This window comes from Chamaea fasciata, unplaced genomic scaffold (genome assembly GCF_029207755.1).
Source record: "Chamaea fasciata isolate MVZ Bird 193981 ecotype frontalis unplaced genomic scaffold, bChaFas1.0.hap1 SCAF_3, whole genome shotgun sequence".
In the NCBI taxonomy this organism is placed as follows: domain Eukaryota; kingdom Metazoa; phylum Chordata; class Aves; order Passeriformes; family Sylviidae; genus Chamaea; species Chamaea fasciata.
Window position 1 is genome coordinate 78,703,573 of NW_027094088.1, and position 14,420 is coordinate 78,717,992.

Below are 14,420 nucleotides of genomic sequence, written 5' to 3' on the forward strand. Positions count from 1 at the left end.
GAAGGAAAGGAAAGCTGTACCGTAAGAAGCAGGTCATCTGAATGCTGTTCTAGAAGAACATTACAATCTGTACAATATAAATTATTTGTCAAGTACCAATTGAAGTACTTAGTTTTGTGGCAAATCAAAGGAAAAATCACCGTCTCCCAGTACTAGACAGCTGTATCAGTACTGAATCAGTGCACTTGCTGTAACAACTACTGTCTAATTTGATTCTCAGTAGACTGGTTTGATTACATCAATTAGTGCATCCATGCAGGATGCTGGTATTTATTCTTTGACACGAGCAGTTGAAGGATAGCTTGACTATGACAACAGCACTGTTGGAAGTCTCTCTTGAGAAATCACAAGACCACCCAAAGCAAGAAACGGAAGTGCTCACCCAAACACCCAGCTGGTCCAGCGCTCTGGGTAAAGCAGGAGCACAGCTGGGCTGGGCACCCCGGTATCCAGCAATCAAACTACAATTTTGAATAGTACAACTACTTATTTTCACACCTCTAAATTGACACTTTGTAAATATACTAACAGCCCTCCACTGAAAGTCATTTGAGGTTTAATAACCTCAAAGTCATCTTCTAAAGAAAACTTCATTTCTTAACATGGAACAGCATAGATGTAATAGCAATTTACACTGAAGGTCTGCTTTGCTCAGTGCCCCATCTGAGACAGGGACTATCAACTAAAAGCTGAGAGAAGAATATGGTGAACTGAACTTACTATAAGGCAACTTTTTTTTTTTTTTTTTTTTTTTTATTAAAAGCTTTTCCAGCCTCTCACATTTTCTAAGGGACCCCATTTCTAACAAAGGTTTGTATAGGTCCAGCTGATGCCTTAAGTTTTAGCTTTCATATATTTCAGATTCTGTGCTGCCTACATGTGTGGTTCTGAACCTCATATTAAGTAGGTAGACAGGGTAGGTAGACAAAACAATCCTTGTCCAGCTTGAGGCCAAAGACAACCATTATAAGTTTCAGGCCCAAAAAACCATGAACAATGGAGGGCTGAGGGGAGAGAACAAGGAGGATGTAACTCCATAACCTAAAGCTATAACTGGACAATCAACTCCAATATGCAAATGGACCAAAACGTATGAAAGTGTGAAACCTTGTGACTAGACTGTTTTGAGTCCATCTTGGGTGCAGCCCTGGCCAGGCTCTTGTACTGCCCAACGTGTATCCTTTAAGGTCTTTTAATAAATACCTACTTTGTTCTCTTAGCTCTGTCTAGTCTCTGTTTCAGCCTTCTCAAGGCATCAAAGCCATCAAGTTTGTAAGTCTACCATTTCACATACTGCAGGTCTGGATTCCTCACATTATTGAAGGCAACTATTAGACTAATCCAAGCTGAAAATTTGCTTAAATGTTACTTTCCTGCCTAGTCTGAATGGATATAAAAACTTCCCCACTGACAATACACTTTTTTACACTTTTTTTTTTTTTTTTTTACTATTTTCTTACTGTTCTCACACTACAAAATGACCATCCTCAGTTCTTAAGTCCACCTTGACATGTTACAGCTTGTCTGCCTTCTCTTGGTAATCCATGATCATTCCAAAATGGTTAGCAATACTGCAAAATGTGCTGCAGCTGAAGCTCCTAGTCTAAGCAATCCAAAGCTCAGAAATATCTGAATTAGCTTCTCTCTGATAACCCAGTCTGAACTATCTGTACATTATGGTACCCAAAGAAACAAGGCTAACACATTCCTTTTGTCCAGGGGATTCATGGTTCATTCAGTGAGCCAGCCCATTCTGTGCTGGGGCTGAGTACTGAAGGAAGCCTGTTTGCAGGATCATAAATTCCAAGTTCCATTGTGTGTCCCCAGCAGACAAAGGTAAGATTGCACAGCCCTGTCACAGCCCCTCCTGAGTCTGTTCTGACAGGGTCTGCTGCAGCCAGAGCTGGGAGGAGAGCAAGACTGATCCAATTCTACTCAGTATCTGAAGAACACGTTCAGTGAGAAGCTGTCATCTTAGAATTTCATCTGTATCTAGGGTAGGAAATTTTCCAGCTCTAATCAATGCACAACTTTTATTCCTTTAGGTTCAATTGCAATGTGCTTAATATTTAACATAAAAAGATGACAGCAACAAAAAGACAGCAGAGACATTGGCAGACAAGAAAAATGACATTTGCAGTTAGTTTCCCTTCAAGAAGGAAAAAGGCTCAGCTAAAACTTTGGAGTGAGATGAGAAATGAAGATACCACCTGAAAGAATGCAAAGAGCAAAGCTGTCATTTCTTCTCTGACTTCTGTATTTAAATTAGAAGGATTTTATACTACAAACCAGATCAAAGATCTGATTTCACCTTCAACTGCACCCAGACATTTGGGTGAAGTTACATTTATTCTCTGAACTGCAAGCAGCATTTAAAGGGCCCCATTCTATGTACTAGGTATTCGCAAAAAGCAATATAGTTAAAATAATAAGAGTGGGGAAATTATTAACTTCACTTTACGAATGAGATCTGAGGCAGAGTTTTAAAATACTTCAAGCAAAATCAAACACAAAGTTGAGGCACAGCCAGAAAATGCCTATTAATACCTAATAATACACTTCCATGAGTGTTTTGAGTCATTACTACTCAGCTTAAAAGTGACTTGAATGAAAAGAAAAAAAAAGACCAAAAATATTTTAGATCATGTTTTTAAAGAAAAACCTCTTCTACAGAACACCAGCTCATAATTAGTGACTTTACTATCATTAAGGAAATAAGTCTAAGAAAAAAATGCTTCATTATTTACTTACTTCTTCCATTAGCCTTTCATTTGGTGATCCTGAACAAAGACAGACCAAGTACGTTTGTTTGAAATTGCCTTTTGCACTGATTTCTGGATGGTCAGAGCAGAGTTTTGCCAAGGCAGTAGCTTGCGTTAATTGCTTTGTTTTCATTAGGTGCTTAATACGCATATCCAGCAGGACAGGGCCTTCTGACAGTAAAAATTCATTCACTTAAAAAAAAAACAAACAAAAACACAACAACAAAAAAGCCAAAACATTATATGCATGTTACAGAGTTAACACACTGCATTTACTCAATCATGCTTGACCCCTAAAATTTACACAAATCAAAACAGATACAAAAGATATGAAGCAAACTGAAGAAAAAGCTTCTTAGTGAACTGCACTTCTTTATCATAAAGATTCCCTGTCACAGACCTTTTATATACTTGCAGGTTTTAATTCATTCTAATTTCTTGGCTAAACAGCTGCACACAAAACAGACTGAGAGACCATATAAATATTAAAATATTTAGATGCCATTTAATTATAGTTCTACAGAAAGACAACACAAAGCCACTACTCCCACATCCTTTGTACGCTTTTGCTATGCCTTTGCCAACGGTTGCCTTTGAAAGATCTTGCTATTGAAGGATATATGTGACAAGTACTGAAGTTTCTGAACCTGTTTTTATTGGTGTGAAATGTCTCATGTTTTACACCCACAGAATACACTTTAGAGTTCTTCAACCAAAAGAGTTTCCTTACTTGAAAAAATGAGGCTTATCTACATTTGACTGTGCATAGTCTAAAACTCAAATGAGATGGGTATTGAACTGAATTTCTCAGATACGCTCCCACCAGAGCTAAACTCTGTAGTCTACACTAACAACCCAACTCCAGGTGCCTCAATGGAAGGCAAAAGAATCCTACAAAAAGGGGGAACACAGGTTAATGTTCCAATTCTTAAATACACATCTCCAGCCTCATCCAGATCTTCAAAATCAAAATTGTTTCAGCTTTGAAGCATGAGGTTTAGTACTACCTCTACAGCATTTAAAGTCAATTATTAAAACTAGACACATAGACAGTCTGTTTTCTTTAATCCTTTTAACATCAACCCCTCCCTGTTTCCACAAGGTAGATATATACTGCCAAAAACAGAACTACTTGGTTTTCAATTGCCCTTACTTTAATTTCTTAACACATTCTCACATCTTTTAAGAACAGCAAACTTCTTCTACTGTTTTTAGTTTATTTTGTAAAAACCAGCATGTTCATTTTATGCTTTCAGTATCAGGAATAAAATCTTGATCTTTTCTAAATGAGATTTTTTTCCAGCCTTTGAGTATTCCCAAAACCTTCTCGTCATCTGCAGTGATCACTTTCTGACACATCTTGATAGGAACTTTTCTCATATTCCTTTAAATTTCCTCATCCTGAACTTCACCTGAATCACGCTGCCCATTCACTTAATTTATATTTTCTTGACTTTTCAAGTCCTGTTTTGACTTTATGAAAAAAATATTTTCACCATGTAAAAAATTAATTCTCTCTGTAATACCTGAACTATTAGAATACAGAACATGGTTTGCTAAAAAAACCCCAACAAAACCTAATCCCATTTTATTCTTTGCTTTTTCCCATACTATTTAATTTGATTCACTACTGTTTTTATTTCATCATTTCTCCTTCTTCTAGATGGTTATATGGAACATTACTAAAAGTCCATCTTGAAATTGAAACCAGGTCAACCGTTTTCTTTACCACTTCGGTGCACAAGACTTTAAGGCAGAAAACACTGCCTTTTGCAGAAATTGGGCCTGTTAGACCCTATCATTATCTATCACACATTTTCAGATTTATGGTTGAATTATCATTTCAACCAACTTCTCAGTTATTTGTTCATGTCCATGTTACAAATAATCAGCAATAGCTAACTGATGTGTAAGAATATTCAAATCAAATGAGCTCCTTCCTCCTCTCCCCATGGCAATGAAGCTATGACCAGATTTCTATTTATGCAGGAACAAAGGAAAACCAGAGCACACTAACAGACAATGGGTAGACTGTAAACATTTTTTCTATTTATTAGGGGACATTCTCAGCAGCAGATAAATGTTCCTTTAATGTTATTACCACTGCATCATAAAAGACGTTCATACTCCTGCCAACCCACAAATGACCCCGTGACTAACCACATTCAACCGTCTAGCCTTGCTCTTCCTCTACCAGGTACCAATAATCCCTTCACCCACAACATTTAGTCCTGGATAGTCTGCTTGGAATAACATTGGAACATTTTACCTTATTTCTGTAACAAGATACAGGAAGACCTTAGACTTTAAGATATATTGGTAACCCAAGATGTTTCATTCTGATTTATTACTATAATTGCTGCATTTAATATTGTAAACATTATGTTCTATATGCTAGTTCTCAGTAATCCCCTTCCTTTAGTATTTACTGCTTCAGCCAGCCTACCTTGCATAAGGATCAGCACATTTTCTGTTATCTTCTCAACAAGATACAGGAAGACATCAGGGTTAGAGTTACATATTAACTCTTAAGCCTTTATTCTAATCCCAGTGATTACAACCATTACGTTTAACATCTGAAAGCTCATTCAAAACATGAATTTTAATTACATTTGTTTTGTAACTGAACTAAAGTTGACATTTTAAGACAAAAACCAGTGCTGGGGTTGCAGGACTAAGTTTATGGTGAGGAACAGTTTTAAGGATAAGATTTTGAGGTTATTGAGGAAGATTTTGTTCATTTTTAAAATATTTGATAAGTACATTTTATTGTGCAATGTCAATTTCAAAAGTTATTGTGGACAAATTGCTAGTCTACCATAATAATTCTAATTCACAAAAATGCTTTGAGACACAAGTGCTTTTGTAGAACAAATCACTTAACATCTATGAGTGTAAACTGTGACATATTTGATGGGAACAATTATTGGAAAAATTACTGAATGTCCTTTTTGTGCGATGTACCCTCATCCACTAAAATTCATAAAGGTGTTTGTGCAAGGCATGTGCAAAATTCATAAAACAGAACATGAGGGAAAATGAAGATGTGCAGATAACATCTGACAGGTGGTACTACAACCTACGAAGTCTAGCAAATTAACTTGGACAGACTGGGATCTAACCTTTTAGACACTTTCCCTGTTATTCCCTTGAATCCCATAGCTGGCATGTCAGGTTCTACTACCAAGTGATTCCATGCAAAGTTCACAAGAAGGACTATGAACTTTTATTACAGGTACTGCTCATACCATACATGGATTAAACCAGAGAAAACATAATCCACAGATTAGCTGCATACAACAGGAGTAAGCTCCAGGCACTAACAGGTTCTCTACGGAAGACAGTCCAAATTAATGCCACATTTCAGCTGACTATAAGACTTAAAGAGCACAAAGGATATTCGCCTTACAAAGCACACATAATCCTACTATGAGACCCCTCATCAGATGTAGGGTAGGCACAGATTAATCTACCACCTTTACATCTTACCAACACTGTTTTGGCCAAGAAGGATGAAGCCAGGAGGTGAATACACACATGGACAATCCACCTCAAGAACTTCAGTTGCTAATTAGGAAACTAATGTACTGGGTTTGGCTGGGGTAAGGTTAATTTTCTTCACTGTGGTTGGTACAGGGCTGTGTTTAGGATTTGTGCTGAACACAGTGATGATGGAGATGTTTTTGTTATTGCTGGGCAGGGCTTACACAGGGCCAAGGTGTTTTCTGATTTTTGTACTGCCAGGCTCGTGGGGAGGCTGGGGGTGCTTGGGAGGAGACACAGCTGGGACAGGTGACCGAAACTGACCAAAGGGACATTCCAGACCATAGATCATGCCCTATGATGAAGGTGGGGAAGAAGGAGGAAAGGATGTTTGCAGTGATGCCATCTGTCTTCCCAAATCACCATTAGGTGGGGCCCTGTTCCCCTGGGGATGGCGGAACACCCACCTGCCATGGGAAGCAGGGAATTCATTCCTTGCTTTGCCTCTTGTGAACAGCTTTTGCTTTCCCTATGGAACTGTCTTTATCTCAACTTGTGAATTTTCTACCTTTACCCTTCTCCTTGATGCTGCTGGTGGGATAATGAGAGAGGGGCTGAATGGGGCTTGGCTGCTGGCTGGGGTTGAGCCACCACACCTCTTTAGTCATCTTCAAGTGTTAGTTCACATGTGAATTCACACTGTGGGTGACTCTGAACTGACTCGATGCTTTCCATATCTACCAGGAGCTGGGACTCAGAATCCTTCATGCAAACAACATCTCTGCACAATTCTGCTGAATGCAGCATCAATCCTGGATGCTTCTGTGGTGGCAGTGTCTGGGGAAAGGGTAAAAGAAGTTCCAGATGGCTGCTTTGAATATACCCAGGATGAAAACACAATTTTTTTCTCCTCTCAAGGCCGAGGCTGCTGGTATCATTCAGCTTCTGGTCACAGAAGAAATAATTCCATGTTGGCTGTTACATTCTGCCTGTTATCCACCTTGACAATCTCTGCATAGTGATGGTTGTATCCAGATCTACTTTTCAGTGAGATATTCTTTAGATGCCTCCCTACTACATTTAAACTAATGAAAAAGTCAAGAACCTAACTCTTGGCATCCAGGTTTAAATCTCTAAGGATAATTAGAATTACACACCAAAAAAGCAGCCTGCCTTTTCATAGGGTTATCAAAGATCCTTTTCCTTTAGACAGTTCTTCCACTCACTCTCAGTATCAGCTGAGGAGATATTGATGACAGCTTTGAAGGGTTATACCATCACTACAAGAAAATTATAACCTCATGGAAAATCAGATGGAAAAGCAGGTTCACTGAAGAGCACAAGCCACACTGACAAAAACTGAGGAGAGAAGTGCAGTGTTTTAACACTGCATAGGCTCTGGCATAACCCCAAACATTTTGGTGTACTTCAACTTTCAGTCTTTGGCACACTGAGCAATAAGGCTGCACAGACAGCTGCATAAAATCAGGAAATTTAATTTTCAGTAGTCATTAATTTAGATCAGCTTCAATTCTAGATTAGTATCAGTCCTGATCTCACATTAAGCTATCTGGTAGTTCAGGAGGAGGCCAGTACGACAAAAGACCCACTATGATGTGAGAAAATTAAGACAACATTACTAAGGTTTCCTTCCGTAACCAATTAATGAAGTGAAGAAACGTGGAAAATTCCTCTCTCCAAATACAAAGTGCTTCTTGTCTATCATATGGACTCTTGAGGAAAAAAGAAGTGATGCAGGTGAAACCTGAAGTAATAGCAGGTTCAGTCACCATGCAAATGCAACGCAATGCCTGATAGCAGTGCAGGACCTGTTCCCATGGGATTTTTACAAGAAATTCCTTAAAGCTGTTAAAGTTAGCTCTCCTGAAGTCCATGGTCGCAATCTTACTTATTGCCCTGTGTCCTCCTCATCCAATACTGAACTCATGAGCAAGTTCTTTAAAAGACTCAAATATAAGGCAATTAAATATTAATTGAACCTCTCTCTTAACAAGTACCTTACTGTTACAATGGCTGCAAGGTGGTTGAGAGGCAGCTAGTAAAGGAATACTCTGTGGGACTCTGAGGATTACATATAAATCCAAAGTCTGCATTAGGTGTATAATAAGTAATTAAAAGAAGCAATAAAATGCAAATCTTGTGGAGGAGTAAGCCCAAGTTTTTTAAAAGAAAAAAAATGAAAGTCACATCATACATTGACTGGACTTATCCAAGGGACCTGTGGTAATTTGAGTGAAAGGAGATCCATTTTCTAAAGGCATTCAAAGAAGTCCATCAAATCCCTAAAGATACCAAGCTTTCTTGCCAGTAAAAAGAAGATCGTTGTACAGATAAATTATCAGTTAAGAGAAGAAGGAAAAAAAAAACCCAAACAAACTCTTAGTGGGCTTCTGTAGGATCTGTATCAGGGACAGCCCATGTCCAGCACTTTCATAAACATTTGGAAAAGGGCAGAGAACCATGACAAAGCACACTGACAAAAGCAGGGTAGTAAAAACATGCCAACAGTCCATAACATTGCATAATAGAAAAAATTAAAATGCTGATAAAACCCCCAAAATTATTTTCATGAGGGAAAAAAATACAAGCCTAACTGTACCTACAGGCATGATAGGGGAAAATGCTAACACAGAAATAGGTACTAGTCCTCAAAAAAAAGTCTTGTTTAGCTCTGATTAAGGAAAACATTGGTTCAGTGCTCAGTCAAGAAGCAAGGCTAACGTTACGAAAGGATTATTATTATTATATATTAAATATTATGAAAAGAATGCTGAAGGAAGCAGAAAATCATACTGACTGCTGAGTAAACCTTTGATTCCCCATACAGGGAATGGGACAGCAAAGCTTGAAGACATATGTAAGACACTACAGAAGAGAGAAGATATGAGAGCAGTCTATCAAATCAGGCCGTATGATGCATTCATTAAAAGACACAAGAATGGTTAACTTTTTAACAAATAGAAAATAACATAGGGAATAAGCAGGCACCAGGGAGGCAGACAGTAAGAGGAACCACCTCACTTGATAAAAGAACTGTGCAACTCTGCCACAGATGCTTATGTGTGATGCTTTATACAGATTCTAAAACCATTTAGGCAAAGAATAAAAAAAACCAACCAAGATTTATTCACACAAGGACACCACTTCTGAATTGCAATCACCAAAACAAAAATAAAACGTCAGGGCATTATCCTTGTAAGCCTCTGCTGAACATATATTCTTCCCTATGCAACTACTGTTAGCCATTCTCAGAATTCAGGTCTAAATGAATCTTCAGTAAAGGTCCTCTTGGCATTTCATAACCGAGTAAATGACATTCTCATTAAAAAAAATACACACAGTTTTTATTTTTTGGGTTCAAATAAATTTTGCTTATTACTATTGAACCTACACCATTGTAGATTAGCCTGTATGGAAACTCCCTTCACATGGCTTATAAAGAAAATGGCAAGAGAAATTAAGGCACGATTATGTTTTATGCAAAATTCCAACATTAAATTATTTGTATGTTACCAAGAACATACTGTCTTAATAATTCAGAAAATGCTACATGCATATTTATTTATATAGCTTATAAATTATCACAAACTGCATTGAACAAAAAACTTCCACAGATCATAAAAATATTTTAATGTATCATAAAAATGAAGTATATTTTATCCCAACCATAACTTTAAATTTTACCTTTATCTGGGTCCAACTGTTCCTGCGACAGAATACCACACAATACTGGGTTCTTCCACACTCCCTTCTCCTGTGTAAGCGTTGTTAAAATGTGCAGTTCCTGGCTGCCATTTTCCATCAAGTTTTTATGAGCCACCTGAATAATATATTTTAAAAAACAAGGCATTGTTTAAAAAAGACATAAATAATGTGTCTTTCACACTCCTTTATACCTTATGTTATCAAATTAACACCTTACCAGATAGAAAGCTAAATGTACAGCAAAACAATCTTAACATTCAACCTATACAGGTTTTACTTCTGCCTCTGTTGCCTAAGATATAAGCTGAGAAACTGAAACAACTGAGTGCTTCAAACTCACCTTGAGATTAACAGGACTACTTCTGAAATTTCTGAAACTAAATTTTGAAATGGGCCTCTCTTTTAAAATGGATGAGCAATTTCTCTAGTCCACATACTGTTCTGGTACCAGATGCCTAAACTTTATCTTCTCAAACTCTTCAGCAGCTCAATTTCTATGTACTGGAGACACCGAAAAAAGTATTTTTATAATGTCGAAAGATTTTAGCTGTTAAGATCTAACTGCATGGTTCTATGCCAATATGATGAAGCAGGCTGGAGTCTTAAGATCAATTAAAGTATCTTCCACTGCACTTATATACTAGAATAAATTCTGTGAGCAGATGTACACTTGGGAGTAAACTAAATACTTCCAAAAAGCTGTGGCTTAGAGTAGCAACACACAACTTACACTGGCCCTCTAAAAAAAGCAACAAAACCCCAAACAAACAAAAACCAAGAACAACAAAACAAACAAACCCCAAAACCCCAACCAACCAAATAAAAAAACCCAACTAAAACAAAAAACCCAACCCCCCCCCGCCACCCCCGCCCCCAAAAAAAAAAAAAAAAAAAAAAAAAAAAAACAAACAAACAAAAAAAAAAACACCAAAAAAACCAACCAAGAAATTGCTCTTTTCTTTCTGGACTTTTCTTCTGGAATTTTTTCTTTTACTTTTTCACCTGCTCTCAAGGCTATGGAACCCCTCAGCACCAAACACATCTCTTCAGAATTGATTTATGTAAGGCAATTGCTAGTCAAAATTCACTCTAAAATGATCAGCCTTTCATCTTCTTATGTTATTTAGGCTGAGAACCCTGAGGTAACTGTAACTGGTCTTTTCCTTATTATTCTTTTCTCCTCTCCCCTCCTTTCCTTTTTTTAAAATTGTAGACTGGACCTCCCACTACATATTTCTGACAAATACTGAGAAGCAGAACTTGTTTCAACACCTGTCTTTAATGCAGTGCTCTAACCTTAACCAGTCAGTGCTCTGTGAGAGATCTAACAACCCTTCAGTATCAACTTGATACCCTTCAGTATCAACTGGCCTTTCATTACTAAGTTTCAAACATACAACTATATACAGTAAAGAATGACTTAGACGATATTTCATTTCTGAGAGTGTTAACAGTCAAAATGTTATATGCCAAAATGTATCATAGTCAATGTTAAAATATTAATTTTCTTTCAATAATCTGTAAATATTTTTTCTCCACAGCTGCTGCATGCAGACAAGTGATATTACCTTCAGCAATTACTGAAGAGTAAGTAGGATTTCCAGCTGAAGGCCTTGCTCCTTACAGACATGCTACATACTCAATATCCCTAGGTTTCCAAACCATTCTGAAAAGCTATTAAGTCTTTATTTCATTAACTAAACTCACCTGTACAAAAGCCTGAAATTCTTCCCATTTATTTTCAGGTAAGTCCAGAGGCAGACACAGTAGAAGTTCAATACAGCTTCTGAAAGTTAAAAAGGTGTATTATTTGAGGCAATTTTTGACATTGAAATTGTATAATCAACAATTCTTTATTCTAATATCAAAATAGTTGTTTGAAACACCAGCCACGAAACAGTTTGCTTCCTTGAACACTAAGAAAAAGAGGTAATGAACACTCTCGCAGAAACTGTAAAAGCAAGTTCTCTAAAAGACACCATAAAAAACCCCATCATTGAATCCAACCCTGTAAAAGACTATGCAAATTGATACACTTTCAGATAGTATGCAGATCAATAACAGTAAAGTGTTTCAAGCTAGGAATGTTGGCTTGTCCTAGGTCAGAAATCCTTCTTGCCTCAATTCCAACAACCAGATATTCTCCCTTACATACAGCATCCACCATGAGGAAGGTAGGTGCTGAGAACTGGATTGGGAAAACATTTAGGCAATGAAAAGTTAGTATCATACAGACCGGTTTTAGTAACCAAAAACCATACTCACAGTGCTAAACGTTCAAGCACAAAGGCGACGTTCTCACACTCAGAGGTAAGGTAAGGTCGTGCTTTAACATAACTTCGGATGGCCACCGTGTACACCTCCAACAGGGGCAGAGGATCTTCTGAGGTCTTCCACTTCTCTGCATATTCCAACAAAGTCTGTTTAGGGAAAGGGAAAAAAAATTCAAAAATCAGGAACAAATATAAGTTTAAAATTTTGTATTTCTCACCAGTAGATCTTCTTAATATGAATTACATATTCTCAAAGCACACTTTTTTCCTTAAAATTTAGTGTTTCATTAAAAACTGACATTTAAGATTCCACACACAATCATTCTCTGATCATATAAAAATGTAATGACTGACACTTCCTCCCTGTGGTAACATTATATGATTCATTTTACATTCCAACTTTCCAAATACAGGAGCCTGAAGAGCATATCATAGTTAAGGGAGTGAAAACTCATTTTTAGACATTCATCTCTACAGTTCAGCTTCTAAGCAAGTAAACTTGAAACTATTAGTCTTTAGTCTTTATTTAGCCTCTACTTCAGGAAAAGTTTTAATTTTCCCCTGCCTTGCCACTTTGAAAATTCAGGTATCTTCAGGACATTGCTTTTTACATGGCTCTGAAAGGAATATGTTCTATGCATTTTAAAGACACCATCTGTACGTCAAAAACTTGTTAGTAAAAAAAATTGTTTTCCTACTTGCCACACGAATACCTACGAACAGTGATTTCAAACTAAAGCTCATGAGAGTGATGAAATAAACACCACCAACCAAAGAAGAAGACTTCTATTCATTTCAGTCAAGGCCAGGGGACTCAGACACACATTCAGGCAGAGTCAATAGTAAGGTTTTCCAGTCAACATCCCAACCACATCCCCAATGGATCTCTCCTTTCACGCTTAGGGTAACTTGATGGATTGCAAACTAACTCCTACACCACAGCAGCTTGCATGGAGTCCGTCATATTACAATGACCAATTTTGCTGTTTGCTTCTTGAGGGGCACAACACGCAGAAAGCTGAGAGTAAGAGAGAGCAGTTTTGGTTGTCTGATGTCCTGCTGAAAACAGGGCCAATATAATATATTGTTTGGAGGAACATGTTGATGGAGCTGTGTGTATCCTGAAGAACAGAGACTATTGCCTTTTTGGGCAATCTGTTTCTGGGTGTTTCGAATCCCATTTATTAGGATTTTCCTCCATCAGTACCTAGAGAAGCAGTCCCACAGGTTCTCAACTGAGAGATTAATCCCTCTCTAACTGGTGCGAGCACAGCTGAGGGTGTAGCAGGTGCTCAGCCAGGGCACACTGGAGCTGCTCAGGAGAACAGCTGGGTTAGTGCCCCAGAGCTGGTCCCAAGCCTCTCCTGGTGCATGGGGCTACTCCCTCTCATCCCCCAGCTCCATGCTCACCTTAGCTGAACTCTGTGTCAGTGCATTCCCCCTGGATGCTGAGCTGCCTCCCAGCAGTCTCCCTGACCTGCCTTACACCTTGCTTGCTCCCACCAAATCACTATCATCCACAAAAGAGCTGAAGATGTGCTCTGTTGTAATTCTTTAGGGGAATGGTTTCTCCCTTTGACCCCCTGGAATTTCCTTACCACATGGAATGACCCTCCCTACCTTTCTTGACCTAACTGGCTGAGTGCCAGCCATCCTCCCAGACTGGGAGACTAGATAAGACCCCTGTATTTCTTTGTTCTCTCTCTTGGCCCCTGGAACCCTTCGAGAACAAACGCCTTGGAATAACCCTCTTTTGGAATCTTTTGTCCTGTCCCTCTGAGATACCTCTCCAAAGCCTCTCAAGAGATAGTCGGGGGGGGGGGGGGAAAGGCTGCGGGGGAATATTTCACTCTGTCTCCTCATTCACTTACTAATAAAGAAGCTAAAAAAATATTTGCTCCACTATTGAGCTTTGACAGGAAGCCACAAGTAGCAGGCTGCCATCTGGACTACTAAGTCTCTGGGACCCACCTTCAGCCAGTGGACTATTTTGTACATTTTCCAGAATACTATGGGAGATGAAATACTATGACCTGCAGATGTCTGGCAGAAAAACATCTGCTGCTATCCCCTTTTCTGCAGAACCACCTACTTCACAGAAGGAAATGAGGTTTGTTGATGTGAAAGCATGTTACAGAGCTCATACTGTCAAGGACATTTAGCGAAAGTCACAGTT

The 14,420-nt window shown here is 38.3% G+C and overlaps 1 protein-coding gene across 1 annotated transcript in view; it reads right to left on the minus strand.

The window, feature by feature from the left end:
• Positions 1 to 14,420, minus strand: part of ZNF292 (zinc finger protein 292) — a 56,084-nt gene that overhangs the window by 15,489 nt on the left and 26,175 nt on the right. The window contains exons 2-5 of the mRNA XM_066179586.1: positions 12,237 to 12,391; positions 11,679 to 11,757; positions 9,951 to 10,086; positions 2,752 to 2,954 (exon numbers count right to left, since the gene is read on the minus strand). Coding sequence (XP_066035683.1) covers positions 2,752 to 2,954; positions 9,951 to 10,086; positions 11,679 to 11,757; positions 12,237 to 12,391 — 573 coding nt within the window. The remainder of the gene's footprint in view (positions 1 to 2,751; positions 2,955 to 9,950; positions 10,087 to 11,678; positions 11,758 to 12,236; positions 12,392 to 14,420) is intronic.